At 38.9% G+C, this 17,721-nt stretch overlaps 1 protein-coding gene across 1 annotated transcript in view; it reads left to right on the forward strand.

Annotated features, from left to right (window-relative positions):
- IGF2BP3 (insulin like growth factor 2 mRNA binding protein 3) overlaps positions 1–17,721 on the forward strand; it is a 56,264-nt gene that overhangs the window by 37,837 nt on the left and 706 nt on the right. Inside the window, exons 4-14 of the mRNA XM_072153776.1 lie at positions 7,923–7,974; positions 8,077–8,140; positions 9,693–10,004; positions 11,254–11,388; positions 12,051–12,173; positions 12,265–12,400; positions 13,701–13,832; positions 14,077–14,196; positions 14,280–14,354; positions 15,954–16,085; positions 16,619–16,732. Of these exons, the coding sequence (XP_072009877.1) occupies positions 7,923–7,974; positions 8,077–8,140; positions 9,693–10,004; positions 11,254–11,388; positions 12,051–12,173; positions 12,265–12,400; positions 13,701–13,832; positions 14,077–14,196; positions 14,280–14,354; positions 15,954–16,085; positions 16,619–16,732 (1,395 nt within the window). The remainder of the gene's footprint in view (positions 1–7,922; positions 7,975–8,076; positions 8,141–9,692; positions 10,005–11,253; positions 11,389–12,050; positions 12,174–12,264; positions 12,401–13,700; positions 13,833–14,076; positions 14,197–14,279; positions 14,355–15,953; positions 16,086–16,618; positions 16,733–17,721) is intronic.

A 17,721-nucleotide genomic window follows, 5' to 3' on the forward strand; every position in this document is an offset into this window, starting at 1 on the left:
TTACGTTGTTTTCTGTCTTTACGTTCAATGCACGTTTAAAAGAGCATACAAAGTACACGCATCAATGGCTTATCCATAATGCTGATGAATGAGTGTCCCATCCTAGCGGTACATATAAACCTATATCTTTTTGTAATCGGTGGTGGAGGATAGAGAAAATTCCATAATCGGCAGAACACTTCTGTAAAACAAATGTAATCCATGTAATTATTTTCAGATCTTGAATGTCATATGGGTGGGGCTAGTCTGTCTCTAAACTAGGACCACCCACCTTCCTTGATTCTAGGCTAATGAGGCTGTGGTCATGCGCTTTCAAGGAAATGCCTACACAATCAGACCAAGGCTGGCCACTCGCAGTTTGTAAACGCAATGCAAGCGATAAGTATCACTGTACCCTAAGGATCTAGATAAGTAGACAGCTGGGTATCTCCCATCTGACTATTAGAATAAAAACTCAAATTTTTCACCTCTACAAAGTCCCCACTGTTCCCAAACCACTACTCTAGAATCTGTGGCACAAATGTCTACTAAAGGATGAAAGGGTTGCCTGTTGACAGTGTTGTCACTTTAAGGGTATGAGTTGGCTAAACCAGTTTAATGATGAGTGTTGCCTGCAAATATTCCACTTTTCCAGGTTCCCTAGTGTGGAATCCCCATCCATGATGCATAGATGTCCTAAATATGGCATTAGCACAAGACGTACTTGTGAGAGAACCGCTTCTTTTTCCCAGTGATTAAACCCACATAGCGAGGTATTCTGTCCCATGACTCATGGGCCTGCAATGGCTTTAACATAGTTAAAAATGAGGGTATTTTTAGTTGTAAATTTAGCTAAGGAAACAACTCAAATCTCAACTCCTACATTTCACACCACCTTGACTTTATTTAGCTGTGTGCTTATCTTTTTAGTACCAAAATGAAATTTGTGAACTGTTACAGGGTTTAAAAAGCCTATGATTGAGGCGCCACCTAGCGTAAAGATTTTGAATGGAAATTTGTAGCTATTTTCTTCTTGTACTGTATTTAGTTATTTTTTTTTTCTCCTACTCCGAGGAATATCTTTATAGTGGTCAGAATTCTTTAATCTGTTTTAATGAAGGCTAGTTTTCAGGTTGTAGTATACAAATACATAAGTATGCAATGACTGTACTTACTGATTGATGCATAATGCCCTGAATATTGAATTGGAGCAAATATAATGGAAAGATTTGGCCTGGTGTATGTGTGTGATAGATAATGAGGGCAGTTTCACACTGGAATTTATTTTCACGGCGGTGATTTTTCACTGCAGCCATTTTGGTTTATAGACCCCCTACAAATTGGATCCAGGACGAGAAAAACAGTGAGAGTTTCACTAAGGCATCGGTGAAAAAAAAAAAAAAAAATCAATGTGCTTTTTCACACTTCAGGGTTTTTTTTCCCCACTGATCAGAAGTCGGTAGAAAAAGAATTGAGTCTCACTTGTTTTGTTCACCACCAACGTTGGATCTGTGGAAAGAAACTGAAGTGTGAAAAAGCATACATATTGGGGCACATTTACTTACCCGGTCCACGGAGTTCACAGAAAGTGCATTGTCCGACGATAATGCACTGAGCCGCGATTCACTAAGATCGCGAGCCCGCTCAGGTCCGACAGAGTTCACCTCCTTCTTCCTGGTGCATGTAAGTGCTTGGGCTTACGACACAATTTGAATGTTAAATCCTGCGCTCAGTCCGAAGCACTCCCCCCCCCCCCCCCCCCCCGTCCCAATTTCTGGCTCAGCAATGCCAAAATCCGATCGCGTGCGACACAATCCCAGCGCAGACACCTGTTAAATTCCTGTCAAAGCTGCACAAATCCCGAAAACGGTGCAAAGTCTGACGAAAAGTGCAGTCCACGACCCTTGGTAAATAAGCTCCAATGTTTAGTAAAATCCCCGAAGCCAGGGAGAGCAAACAAATCTTTGTGTCCATAAGCTGAAATGGCTGCAATAAAAAAAATCACTGTGTGAATAAGCCCTGTGGCCTGCAAGTGCACATGTTAGTTTTTTATTTATTTTTTGCAAACTTTAAGCTGCCTGCACACGAAGATTTGGTTAATTTGTAGGATAAGAATTTGCTGCAGATTTTATACATGGGTATTTCCAGGCTACTATGTTTTGTGGTGCATAGTATTTCTACCCACAGCTTGGTATGGTCTGTGTTATTTCAAATTCTGCTGAATTTCCACTGTGAATTTCTCCTTTTTAGTTATTGTGATGAGAATTGTTCTCGGTAGAATAATATGGCAAAATTTACAAAAAAATCCAGAATGAATCTGCAGATTCTCTGTAGATATTTAGGCACGCTTAGTGGTTGAGGGGAGCCTGTCCCATACATTTTAGATAAAGCTGTAAGGTTAAATAATATTCTTATTACTGGAAATCAAACCCAATCTAAAAGCGGGATGATCACATGAATGTGAAAGCTCATGAAGTACCCCAATTACATTGTGCTTGGGAAATTGCAGCCTAGCTTGTACCCAGTGCACAATACCCAGTGCTCAATGCTGCCCTTGAACTAAATGCTATACACTCACCAGCACGACTCAGTAGCTGTTGTATTATGATATATCTGACAGGGATTTTTCATATGTCCTTCATGATAAAAATGAAAGGATTGTTTTATGGATGTCACACTGAATGAGATACCATTTTAATGTATTGGCGCACATGGCTGCTGTCTTAACCTTATGTGCAACCATTACGTCAAAATGTTTGCAGATCCGTTTTTCACGGCTCACTCATAGTCAGTTCGTGAGGGTCTGTGAAAAACCGATGCCAGACTGTTGACGTGAAAAACTGATGTCAAAGCCTACATTTTTTGCACTGATTATTTGCAACAATTGTCAGACCCAGATATCAAGAGGCATCAAATTTTTCATTTGTATTTTTAATGTATAATTACATAACGCCACTACATTTGGAAAGTAAAAAAAATGAGGAATACTGAGTATTTTATTGTTTTTGTCATATGGCAGGTGTGTTCATAGATGATGTTACAACATCAAAGTGTGTTATGCACCATTGTAAGGGGTAAGAGCATTAGTGCGTTATGAATGGTGCCTTTTTCTATTTTCTTTCCTTCTCTTCCTTCTGGGACGTCTGTGACTTTGGTAAGCTCCCTGCATTCTCATTTTATGAATGAAACGCCAGTTCAGTACGACATCTGTGCCACAACAAGCAATGAAGGCTTGAGCGTTCACAAATGCTGCAACTCGGCACAACTTGGATTTAGTGAGACGGAAAACAAATAAACTCTTCTTTTCTGTGGCCCCCTCTGAATTACAGCCTCACCAACTTGGCTTTGTTCCCCTTCGATTACATGAGAGAACTGGATAATGAGAGATTGCTGCAGAACAGCTGAAGATACTTTTTTTTTCATTTCTTTATAGATTTATGGTTGTCTGTGGTTACTTTTGGAACACCTACAGGCAGTCCCCGAGTTGCGTACAAAATATGTTCTATAAGTTTGCTCTTAAGTTGAATTTGTATGCAAGTTGGAACAGGTATATTTAGTAAATATACCCAGCCAAATTATTATTATTTTTTTGTACTCGTGACAATTGGGTTTTAAAAATTTGGGGTTGACAAGGATAAACAATAAAGCTTCATTACAGACCCCCTACAATTGATCATTGCAGCCTTTGACTAAAGTTCAGTAAATTACCAGCATCCAGAGATGTTTGTCTGTAAGTTGGGTGTTCCTGTCAACAGGAATGTCATCTTTAGACTATATTCACACTGCCGTTGTCCGCCCGTACCGTACCGTAGCGGGCAACGGCAGTGCAATTTTATTTCACATTACCTGGCTTACTGGGTAAGAATGCATAAGGAGATTGAGACACAGGCACATAGGCTTCTGCAGCAGATCACCCTCCCTCCCGGACTCTCCATATGCTAGCGGCTGGGAATCGGTAATGTGAAGTTTTATAAAGTACTGAAATGACAGCCATTTTAAGATCAGCATTGAAATGACATGAATTAGGTTTGCTTTAAAGGGAACCTGTCACCAGAAGAGGCATTTTTAGCACTCCCCCAGTCCCCACAGAGCATAGTACATACGCTGCCAAAGTGTTTTTTTTATAAAAAAATTGGTTTAACAGAAAAAAAGATATGTTACATTGTACCTTTCATTAGCATCTGCTGTGTGACTAGGCAGTTGCCAATTGGGAGGGGCTGGAAAGGAGCAGTTCCCCCCCCCCCCCCCCACCTTTGGGAAACATGTGACCTTTTCAAATATATGAATAACTCCCCACACTCGGGATTGGCTATAGAGGAGCAGGGGGTGTCGCCAAGTGATGGGTGTTTTCATATATTTAAAAAGGTCACATGGAGTAGCTGTTCCCTAAGGGTGGGGGGGGAAACTGCTCCTTTCCAGCCCCTCCCATTTGGCAACTGCCTAGTCACACAGCAGATGCTAATGAAAGGTAAAATAAAACATACCTTTTTTTCTGTTAAACCAATTTTTAATACAAAAACACTTTGGCAGTGTATGTACTATGCTCTGTGGGGACTGGGGGAGTGCTAGAAATGGGTCTCCTGGTGACAGGTTCCCTTTAAGTTGGGGACTGCCTCTTAACTTTTTCCGTTCTTGGTAAACCCAAGTTTTATTATATTAGAAGGTTAATTTGTCTTCAGCATCAAGCACTAATATATTTTTGAAATGTGCACCATCCCTTCGTACAGAAATCTTCCACATGTTTACTCACTTGGAAAGGACCAAGATCAAAATGTTCCTGGTTATGACACAATACTGAAGAATCCTAAAACTGTTTTCTCTGCTCTTCATGTGACACTTGGAAGAAATGAGTTATTGACCAGTTGCTGACATGGTCTTTCCTGTGCACAGCTAGTGTGCAGTAGCAAACTTTGCCATGTGCTAGGACAGCATGCATGTTCATACAAGGCTGGATGGGTTATGCTGAGTCTTAAAACAAACCTGTCTAAAGGATTGTGATTTTTAGCTGATGTCTCCTTCCTTTACTCCACAAAACCCCCCTACCCCATCTGCTCAACGCACATGACAGTAAGTGGGGAGGAATAAGGGAGGTGAATGAGTCTGGAGGAGACTGACACAGGCACAGATTGTGAGCCCCATGGGCAGGGTCCTTCTTCCTCTTGTCTCCTGTTCACTGTAGTTACATTTGTTCTTGTCTTAATGTAATGAATGTGAACCCCTTACTGATTGTACAGCACCATGGAATTAATAGTGCTGTATAAATTAATAAATAAAAAATAATTATAAAAAGCACATATAGGCTATAGCTGCCCCTCACCCGGGACTCTCCATACACTGCTGGCAGGGAGCCAGGTAATGTAAAATGAACTATTTATACACTACAGAAATTATTCATAATGCTGATAAAACATTAAGATCAGCATAGCATAGGCTATTGGACCTGTCACCGACTTAAAAAGACATTCTTGGTGACCGGTTCTCTTTTATACTCTCAATTTTTATAATCTTGTCAGGGATGAGGCTGCTCTGAATGGCACATGTTGAAAATGAAACATCACTATATAGCAAATGGTGTGACTGAAAGAAGAATAAAGGAAGGCATTTAAGAATTACTATGAATTACATAGTATTATTATGACAACATTTTACTATATAAAAATATGTAACGGGCCTCTTCTCTGGCATTTTATATTGATGCCTTGTGTATATAGATTGTGTTGTAACACCATAACACAGCTTCTTTTTATGAAGTATATACTCCTGTATAAGCACAGTTTTTCAGCAAAAAAAAAAGTGCTGAAAACCAACCCCAATTTATGTACACACGTACTAAAAAAATTAAACTTGTATACTCCCCTTCCGAACCCCGGAATCGGGCATTTCATTACTGGGGGAGGCTGTGACAAATTTTAGAATCTAGGCTTATACTAGAGTAAAGTTATTTGTGACAAAATTCTGGACTTATAATTGATACAGATCTTGAGTCTTTCCCCCCTGCGTTTACTTGTTTTTCCACTGTATACTCCCATTACCTAAAAACCTACTGAGTAGGTTCGTTTAGAAAATAAGCCCCAATAGGGACAACGGTGGATGTAAGTGATGACCCTCTACGAACACTTCTGTGGAATACATTGGTGCTAAATGAAATAATAGCCTACAAATATATATCCGCATGTGGGATCTGTGACTTCAGATTCCAGGGTAAAACACCATTTTTTTTTAAATTCAAATGATGCATATTTGGTAACTACCGTCAATATTTGGAAAGCTTCTATGATTTATTTATTTATTCTCCCCTACAAAGTAGTGGATATTAAAGAATGAAAATGGCTGCCACAGCCACTTGCATTCCTGTGTTATACAAGAGATCATGTTAAACAATTCAGGGTGTGGAAATCCTGCAGATGCTGCTAATACTTCCGAGTGTGTGTGCTCTCGGAACACATGGGCAGATGGAATGCTCCAGAAACTCCTCTTCCTCTGGGATTTAAGTAGCGCATTTCTACCATTGTTCAGCCCGGACAGAAGGTGTTAAGCCAAAGTCCAGCTCCGTGTGTCCGATAAGCAGTTGTTTAGTTTCTTCACGGGAACAAGTCGGTGATATAGACTGTGCACACAGAGATTAGACTGGGATCAGTGTGTGAATGAAGAAACACATTGTAGTGTAGGTTATGTATCGCACCCCTTCTTTGCCAAAGGGAATTGGGGGAGTTGGTTACGGGTCTATTGGCAGGAGCTGCCATGCGGTTATTGCTCCCAGTGTTCTCAGATTGGGCTGCTATTTATATCCCTACTACTGTTTGCGCACCGGTTTATAATCTGTTCAGCTGAGATGGAAACTAAAGCTTTTGTGTTGCCACAAGATGCTAAGTTTATAGTTGGCGTCTCTGTGGCCAGAACTAGCGCTGTAATACATCGTCATTGTCCCTTTTGCATACCTTTTACACTGGATTTTTACTAACCACGTTGCTGCCGGCTGATCCGGTCATACAATACGTAAAGAATGCAAGGTCAGCCACTCCTCTGCAGGACTGGAAGGGACGAACATCGTAGACATTTTCCAGTTTTTCTTCACCTTTATCTATAAAAGTATTCAGTGACTGTGTTTAGGTCAACTGACAAGGGTTAGATTGTGTAACCTGGACACAATGCAGAAAGCTGAAGCAAAGTCATTTCTTGGATGGGATTTGTATGGTCACTGGTTGTGTAATAAATTGAGCGTTGTCAAGCAAATCTATTTAGTGTCCCTTAGTGGGGATTAGGTTGTTTCTATGCAGGTTCATGTAAATTTTTTTTTTCCCCGTTTTTGGGATCGCTCTTTGTACCGTTTTGTAGGATTTCTCATGTTCATACAAGTTGGTGTGTTGCGCAGAGCCTGACCTCCAATTTTTAGAGATGAGGGCAGCTGCACCCTCGCACATGGTAGTAAAACCCTGGTTACCCAATAAAAATGAGGCACGTGGAGTTTGAAGAGGTCTCTTTTGTGACCATTCTGTACTAGCCCCCTGTCTTCTATAGTGAAGTATGAGATTATGGTTCTTACCCTCTAGGCATTAGGGCCCTACAACATTAATTTTTTAAAATTTCTTTTGTGATACCTGCATTTTGTCCAAGTTTCAGAATATTATGGTAGAGTGCACTTGAAGGCTTTGAATCTGTGTGAGATGGGTCTTTTTACTTCTACTTTTCATGTGTGATCCATTGATTAGTGTCTATCTACGGTATATATATCATAATTTTATTGTAAAGTATATATGGGCCGTCCTATAACACTGATGTCTGTTCTTCCACAATAATATTTACACTTGATGCAAGAACAACATTAATTTAGCTGCTGAATGTGTAAGTGTTTTACATTAATATATGTATTCATGTGGGAGAAGATGGGCTGATCATGATGTATCCAGCCTATATCTGAAGTCAACATTTGTTCTTTCTTTCAGGTATTGGACAGTCTGTTGGCACAATACGGAACAGTGGAAAACTGTGAGCAAGGTAAGAAATGAGTAAAGGTGTTCATGTGATTTGCTTTTTCTTTTTGGGTGGGGATACATTGAAATGATTGAAACATTTTTTTTTTTTATTTTACATCCACAGTGAATACTGACACTGAGACTGCTGTAGTGAATGTAACCTATGCTAATAAGGAACACGCAAGACAGTAAGTGATCCTCCTGTCTACATGGTTATAAATATATGTGCATGCAATGATTTATTGTAATATATGAGATGTATATGTATGCTGCAGTGTGAGGCAGGTTTTATCAATGTCTGCATCGGGTCCAATGACTCCTATATAAATTTCACTACACAAGACTATATCCATAGAGATAGTCTCTTCACATCTGCATTATACAGCTTTCTTCATCCCCTTCCATTATTCGTAGCAGATTACATAATGTAAATGCCTGAATCCCTTTTTTTCTGCTATTAATAATGGAGCCATGATGGAAGCTTCCCTTTCGTACATGGAATTCTACAGGAAACACTGTTCACCTTCCATATTTAGTTTCAGTACTTCTGCTAATAAGGCATAACTCCTATATTCTATATAAAATACCTCATATATTAGAAAACCTCTTCCTTCAGGCCACTCAAATCTTCTCAAAGATGACGACCAGTATGTAAAATATATAATGTAAGTGGAATATGTAAAGAATCCAACACAAGGTAATCTTTACATAGATTTTAGTGTAATTGATGCACCAAATATCATATGAGAACTGAAACGTCACCCAAAATTTTTTTTTTTTTTTATCAGGGTTTTATTTTGCAAAAGTAGAGCGTAGTATGAGTTTCATGTGAATAACAAAGAAAGAAAAAAATTCCGCAGGCTAGTGTAAAATATATATTTCAAACACAAGATATAGATTTCTCCCGTTTGAAAATAAAAGTTGAATATAATGGGTCAGTGTTCAGTGTGACTTCTACGCATTAAAAAAGCTCAGATGAAAGGGCCCTTAAAGGCTGTAACCTTGGGTGTTAGATATGGAAATCAATTACAGATAATCTGGTTTTGGTATAGAAGAGACCTTCTAAGAAAGGCTTTACTGGGGCCAGAATAATGTACAGTGCACAAAGTGTCAGTATATCATTAGGCTCAGAACCCAGTGAGTAAAGTAAAATGTGAAATTTTTTTTATTTATAAAAATTGCATAGAAAGTAGTTACAATAGAGTAAAAAAATGTTATTTGGTCAGTTTATTGAAACTGCACTGTGGCTACTCAGCCAAATTAGACAAACCAAACCTGTAAAAATGTTTGTTTACACAAGAAAGAGAAAGTTTGCTGTACACACAATAGCTGTGCTCTCAAGGTACTTATTTAGAACGGTGAATGGGGCGACATAATGTTTGTAGTTGCTCGTTCAATGAAATAAGTATACGTTACCAGAGGATAGAATGAATATACTGCCACCTATTGGTCAACTGTCATTTGTAAGACTGAATTGGTTGTATAAAGGGGAAACCACTCCATGAGTCAAACTGCAGAGATTCTGTGTTGGCTGTTTTGGTGGTGATGGTACCCTACGTAGCGCTGTTTATTAAGCCCAGAGTTACAAATTTTTCATACCTTGAAAACTGGTGTACGAGGCATGGGAAATCAGCACCTTTTGAGCCTACAAACCTTAAATTGTGTGTGTCTTTCTCAAGAGCATATTTAGTTGTGTATAACTTTTAATTCTTTCTTTTCTGTTCCTCTTCCAAAAACTAGGGGGCTCGAAAAATTGAACGGCTATCAGCTCGAAAACTATTCCTTAAAAGTGACTTACATTCCTGATGAGATGGCTGCACAACAAGCTCCAACTCAACAACTACAGCCTCAGACCCCACAACACCCGCCCCAAGGGAGACGGGGATTTGGACAAAGGGGACCTCCTAGACAGGGGTCACCCGGTGCTGCTGCAAGACCTAAACCTCAATCAGAGGTTCCACTACGGATGCTAGTTCCTACACAATTTGTAGGGGCAATAATTGGAAAAGAAGGTGCTACTATTAGGAACATTACCAAACAGACACAGTCAAAGTAAGTTTCATTGCAAACTGTCTTGTTAAGTAGATATTCGTTCATCATATCTGTACAATGTTTTGTGAAATCCCTTCATAGGGCATCTAGTTTTAAAACCTATATTATATCATAGCCGTAGTTCTTTGAAGAGGACCTGTCAAGTTGATTTCAGACTTTACATGCATAAAAGAATCCAAACAAATAAATACGGTTTTATACTTGCCTAGATGTGAGTCCACTTGGACACATTGGACTCTCATCAAAAGATCCTATGTTGTCTCTTGTGATCCTGCAAGTGAAATTGGAATAATTTTCCGGCTTTGTTGCACATGCACTGAACCCATGACTCTTGCGTAGCGAAGTCGGGGCGTACTACGCCAACTTATTTTGCCACAATGTTCAGGTTCAAACAACTTCTTAAAAGTACTGCAGGGCTAATTGAGACACTAAAGCACTGGTCTGTAATCAACATTACCGGTTTCCTTTAAAAATGATTGTCCAATCCCTTTAAAACTGCCTTAAAGTATGGCCTATCTGTTGAACTTTCTCCTTCCACTAAAGTAAGCTGAATCGGGAACAGTTGCCTGGACACTCTGTATGGACTGAAGTAGTAAGAACATCTGCAGCTCCCATTTATTTCTGTTTTTTTTTTTTTTTTTTTCTGGTCAACCCGTTTTTAATGGTGGTTAATAAGTTTGCATATTATCCTTGTCCATACTATATGAGATGACAAGCTGATCTGTGAGGGTCCAACTGCTGTGACCCCTAGTGATCCAGAGAATGGGGGCCCGTTCTCACAAATTGATAAACTGTCAGGTTGAGCATGGTTCCTGTTGCTCTCACTCATGGTCTTTGTGAATGCCAGAGATCGCCAATGGCTCGGCAAAATCGGACACACTCATTGAGTGGAATGATGGAACAAATGTCTCATCCTGCTGTTCCACCGAAAGAGAACAAGACCCCTTTCTCTGGGTCTCAGCAGTCAGACCCTCAAGGATCAGTGTATATCCGATTCAGGTTATCTCCTGTTAAGGCTGACTCTACACATGAGATCGCTGTCAACCAAACACCTCTGACTTGTCCACCCTAAGAACAAAAGGGTATGGCATGCTGAAATCCGTTATGGCCAACCCTTTTCCTGAATTCTGCTTATATTTTGCGCTAGTATTTAACAGTATGCAAGTATGTTCAGCTTCTATACACTGGGATAATATAAAAATCTAAAAAAAAAAAACCCCTAAAATCTACCACTTTCTTGTCTTCACAGAATTGATATTCACCGTAAAGAAAATGCTGGTGCTGCAGAGAAACCTATTACCATTCACTCTACTCCAGAAGGGTGTTCAACAGCTTGTAAAATAATCATGGAGATTATGCAGAAGGAAGCTCAGGACACCAAGTTGTAAGTAAAGGAAATACATTAGTAATCCATAATATTCTCTTCTGTGTATGAGGAATCCCTTCGTCTGTGATGGGGAGGGGGGTTGGTTTGGTAATTTATTGGCATTGTAAATGGCTAGAGATGAAGAAAATGAACAGTTGAATGTTTGTGACTGTTTCCTTTATTGACTCAAAACTATTGCCATTTTTCAAGGAAAAAAATTTTGTTACCTTTCGTTTGTATCTCCATCTGAAAATAAACATGATGGGGGATATTTATCATAAGTCTCTTAGCAGAACTATTCTAGTTGCCTACAGCAACCAATCAGAGGTCAGCTTGCATTTCCCCACAGCTGTTCATAAAATTCAAGCTGAGCTCTGATTGGTTTCCGTAGGCAAATAGAACAGTTGTACCTCAGAAACTTGATGATAAATCTCCCCATATGATTGTAGTCAGCAAATAAAAAAAAACAAACAAACTACATGCAGCTCCTTGTAGATTGGCATGAATGATTGTGACTGCTTCTAGTGCTGTCCTACATTGTTTCAGTAGTAAGGAATAAAGAAGCATTTGTTTCAAACGTAGATGAGAAAATTATGAAAAGAACAATCCTTCATATCCGAAAACATTACTTCTCAGAAATTCCCATTGTTCTAATGTTGGGCCGCCTTGGTATTTTTCAGCACGGAAGAGATTCCCTTAAAAATACTAGCACATAACAATTTTGTCGGACGTCTCATCGGCAAAGAAGGAAGGAACCTAAAGAAAATCGAGCAGGACACAGATACAAAAATCACAATATCTCCGTAAGTTTATCATGCCCAGACAAGTCTTGTTTATATGGTGCAGTCTGTTTTGAAACTCCTAACTTTTTTTTCTTTCTTTTTATGGCCATAGACTTCAGGACTTGACATTGTATAATCCTGAGCGGACTATTACGGTAAAAGGCAGCATTGAGGCATGTGCCAAAGCTGAGGAAGAAATAATGAAAAAAATTAGGGAGTCCTATGAAAATGATATTGCGGCTATGAATGTAAGTGATTGTTCAGCAAGATCTGGCTGGGTGGGAGGTGGAAATGTATTCCTATAACATTGTACAGAGTTTAGCATGAGGCTGGAACGGAAATGATCCAACCTGAATGGAATGATGCTTCAGATTCTCTAGGACTTGGTAGAGCGTTAATCTTTCAGCAGAAATTCTCTTTAACCCCTTCTTTGGCAAAGCTCCTTTTACAAGCATGCTCTTATATCAGTGTCTAGCTAACCCTCCATTGTCTGATATTGGAATTTATACAAGAAACGTGAGCCTGGTACCTCTAAAGTTATGACTAAGTCCTTTTGTTTTGCCGTGAGTCATACGTAGTCAATTAAGTATTACCATGTGTAGGAATGATGTTGAGTTCCTCTTTTTAGACAAGCGCTTCCATAATGTACTTGTGCTACTCATGTGCTAGGTGTGTGTTTTGTTTTTCCATATTAGGGAACTACTTCTATATTAGATGCCAAACTCAAAGGTTTTTTTTTTTTCTTTAAACTTTTTCCTTTCGTCCTCCTTCCCTTTTTGTAGTGTTACCTAATGAGGGAAAGTGCAGCCTAGAAATTATTTAAGTAGTGGTTTTTTTTTTTTGTGTTTTTTTTAAAAAAATGTCAATAGACTTGTGTATTATTTTTTTCCTCAAATGGTTCAAAAATTCCTGCTTGGGATCCCTTTATTTCCTTTTTGGAAAAAGGGAAAAGCGTTCACCGATGGCTTCAGTAGCTACAATTGAAATGATTGGTTTCTCATTAGGCCACCTTTTTATTTTTATTTTTTGTTTTTTATGACCAATTTTAAGACAAGTCCCTAAGAACTTGTGTCTAAGGTATAATGCACACGAATATTCTGGCCACTGTTGCATGTATTTCTATGGGCTCATACACATAGCCGCAGGTTTCACAGCCCCACCTATGGGAACTGCCTGAGCTGCAAAACTATACCTGCAGGTCTTTGTGCCTTGGGCAGTCTGTTCTGTTGTCATTGACACACAGACCTCAAACAACGGACCACTGCTCCGTTGCTTGTGTCCTGTGATATGTTTGTGTGCATAAGGTCCAAGAAACTAACTTTATGTATCTATAAGTTGGTTATTTATTTAATCTGTCTTGTAAAAATTGAATTTTTGTGTAGTGAGCATCTAATAAACATGCCGTTTTTGAGAAATGAAACCTGAGCCTTTCATGGTACAGGAAAGAAGTTGTTTTTCACATTGAACTTAATATGAAACCAGTGCACATGCAACCATATTTTAGTTACTTAGAAGATTTAAATTTTCTTGCATTTTGTTTCTCTACAGCTACAAGCTCATTTGATCCCTGGATTAAACCTAAATGCATTAGGTCTTTTCCCACCGTCTACATCAGGCATGCCACCTCCTTCAGTTGGGGTGTCTTCACCTACGACTTCCACTTCTTATCCGCCATTTGGGGTAAGGACCAAAAATACATTACTGTACTCCAGTTTATTTTAGACAGAGGTTTTAATGTCATGTGGACTTAGTCTTGTGTGAAGAGTATTTGCCATAGTAAGTAAACTTTTCAGATTGTTTTCAACCCAATTTTAATTGGTCTCTTCTGCTGCACAATTCAGGACAAGAACAATGTACATTTGAAGTATTGCTAACTAATTTACTTTGAAAAAATATATATATAATATTTTATTTTTTTCTGCAGCAACAACCGGAATCTGAAACCGTTCATCTTTTCATACCAGCTTTGGCTGTAGGAGCAATCATTGGCAAGCAAGGACAACACATAAAGCAGCTTTCACGTTTTGCTGGTGCTTCCATAAAGGTAATGACTGCTTTAGTATGATACCCTTTTTGCTTGTAGCTTGATTGTTAAAAGGTTTTCTAATAGTTTTATTTTATTGGTAGATTGCTCCAGCAGAGGGACCAGATGCCAAACTGAGAATGGTGATCATCACTGGACCACCAGAAGCCCAATTCAAAGTAAGCCATGTATATTTGTGTTAGGCTAAAAATGTGCTGTGTGATCTGCAAAAGTTTCGTAATTGTCTTCAGCACAGCACTTTACACATAATGATGTGCTGGCAAACACCAAAGATTTCAATAACCGCATGAATGATGCGATAGGCTGGCGCAACGCTCTCTAAAATTGTGAGTACATCTGAGTTAGATTTAGATGCTCAACTCCCTATCTCCTCTTATGCACAAGCCCATGAGATAGAAGTCAATTCCTCTCTTTGGTACACTTCTTCCTATCTCACAGCAGACAGTTCAGTGTGAATACAGCTCAATCCATCCCTCAATCACCACTCCTTCCATCTCACAGCATATGGCCCTGTTTGACCGAGTCTAATCTTGCAGCTTCTCGTTTGCCAGCCATGCCCCCTCCACATCTTGGTATAACACACTTTCGCTACTCATTTCCCCCGTGTCTAGCAGTGTCCGTAGAAAACATACAAGATCTTGTGATAAATCTCTGAGCACTCTCACTGTGGTATACTGATAAACAATCTCTGAAAATGATCTATTGTCATAGTAGCTATTCAGCGGGAATGGAAAAGGTAGTGGGAGCAAAGTTCTCTTGCCGGTAATAAACAGATGGCAGAGCACATCTGACCATTGACCAGTGCTAGGAAACTCCCCACAGCCAGAAGTAGTAATGTATGCCAGCAATTTGTAAAAATGATTTAAGAATGCATGACAAGAAGAGCCCTGTGCAAACATAATACAATGTCAGAAGCCAGATGAAAGTGTATATACACCTATATACCCTGATAATCTAACTACATTGTCACCCCACAAAACTAGATGGGTCATAATGTGTCTGCTAAGAGATTCCCTGCCCACACCCTGGGATTTTGCACTGAGCACCATAGAGTGTAAAAGGAGCTAAAACAGCCATAAAACTTAATAAAATTGTAAAGTAAGGTGTTAAAATTTAAATGAGAATTCTCGTTTGTGGGAAAACCCCTTTAAACCTATTTTTGTAAAAACAAAAGATTGGATCCTTTAAAGAGCACACACCGGCATGTTAGTGTGCTTGGTATACAGTCCTTCATCCTGGTGGTAGATGTCCTCTAAATAAAATTGGTCAGATGTTGGATGATTTACTATGGAGAAGATTTGTCTGGGCTTGTATGCCCTATGAGTTTTCTAGTGTACAATCCCTGAAATCTTGATGCCATGTGAAATATTTTTAAAAAATGATTTTCTTTTCTGTACAATAATTTAAAGTAGCGCTGCACCTCAGTTTTTATTTGTGACCATCTGAATGGTAACCAGCTTTCGGTCTAGACAGTCACATGACCTGAAAATCCCAGATTAAAAATACTTTGACATTACAAGCTTTGGACAAATACCAAGTGAAGAGCCAGCTTCTGCTCTATCGGAAGCTCGTTTCCCATTAGCGTACAGTATCCTGGCACTACAACAGGAAATTAACGCTTGGAAATGTTTAGAATAAAATAAGAAGCCGTCTCAAGTTTTTAGTTATTGAAATGAATGAACTCTGTATGGATCCATTCTAAACTTGTATGATGGAGGTTGGGATATGATATTTAAAAATATTCTTTTCTTGTACAGGCTCAAGGAAGGATCTATGGGAAACTTAAAGAAGAAAATTTCTTTGGCCCCAAGGAGGAAGTTAAACTCGAAGCTCACATTAAAGTGCCATCTTATGCAGCTGGTCGTGTTATAGGCAAAGGAGGCAAAACTGTATGTGATTTCTATTATTTCTATTTAGTTTTTGTATATGATATAAATATGCAGAATCTCTTCCTTGCCGTTACACTAAATCTTTGGCCTGTGAGATGCCAAGGACCATAATAAAGACTACTAATTACGCGAAGCAATAGGACCCTGAGTTTTTTGCGGCATGGGTAGTCTGCGCACACGTTTCCACGGCAGTGTCTATGAGCCCACAGAAATAAATGAAAATAAATATTTGTAGAATCGCTCACCCAATCACCAAATAACCTCCAACGAACAGTCCAGGTGGCGGTGCACGCTACCGAATCCTTGACTTTCACAATACTAAATCACCGGACCATAAGGACCTGTGGGTAGTTTAGTGTCCCTAATCGCCCTTGACAGGTTCCCCTTTAAATGGATCTATAGCCAGCACTCCATTCAGTGGGAGCACTTGTTTTATGGATACATCTGCATTCTTTTTGTCTGTATATTTTTCATACTATCAAAGGATACAAACTGTAAGTGCAATCCTAATGAAATTGTAATCTTGTCTATAGGTTAATGAGCTTCAAAATCTAACCAGTGCAGAAGTTGTCGTTCCCCGTGATCAAACTCCAGATGAAAATGATCAAGTGGTTGTTAAAATAACAGGCCACTTTTATGCAAGTCAGGTAAGATGCACAGTTTGGGGGGAGTCTTACTAGCAAAATGTGCCAAAAAAGGTGGATGACAATACCATTCTTCTGAATTGTGTGGATTTCCTTTTAACGCTTCCTTAATTTTTCTTATTCTTTTTGAGCTCCTACCTGGTGCTGCTGATTAAAACTAAAATGATCAAATTCTAAATAGCATGGAAAACGTGGAAGTTGTTTAAAAAAAAATATATATAAATTCTTCTGAAAATATAAAATGTGTAAAATCTTCTGTATAACACTGCCCCCTAGTGACAAAATGGGTTAACCATTTGTTCTGAATAACATTACAATATAAGCGGCTCATAGTGAAAGGGATATGTAACCCATTATATCCTTTTATTTCATGGGAGCAGAATTGATGCTGATGCACAAGCTCCAAACAGAGGACCAAAGATCAGTTGTTTTATAGTCCATGAAATACACACTATTGTGTGCAGAGAGCCTTAAAGGGGTTGTACACTTTCAGCAAATAATTGATCTTGTTTGTGTAAGGAAAAGTTATACAATTTTCCAATATACTTTGTGTCAATTCTTTAGTTTTCTAGATCTCTGCTTGCTTTGCTTGTAAGATATATATATATATATATATATATATATATATAATATTTTTTAAACAAATTCCATGTGTTCAAGCTATTTAGAATTTGATTATCTTAGTTTTATCGGCAGCACCATATGTGATCGACTGTGGGTGGCCCCAATGCGCTTTGATTCAGTTACAAAACTGAATCAAACCGCTAATGTGTGGCATCACCATAAATGAATACAGTTGTTTGCACAGTTTTAGCCTTCCTTTCACACCACATACTACCCTAAAAAAAATTATCTATCTATTTCTATGATGCATGGAGTCCCATCACTGGCACTGCAGTCGTTCTGTATTGTAGCCCTGACTCCTGGTATCTTTATGGACAGGTCAGCATTGAAATAAAATGTGTTATTAAACAATTTGTGCTTGGTAATGC

This window comes from Engystomops pustulosus, chromosome 5 (assembly GCF_040894005.1).
Source record: "Engystomops pustulosus chromosome 5, aEngPut4.maternal, whole genome shotgun sequence".
NCBI classification, from domain to species: Eukaryota; Metazoa; Chordata; class Amphibia; order Anura; family Leptodactylidae; genus Engystomops; species Engystomops pustulosus.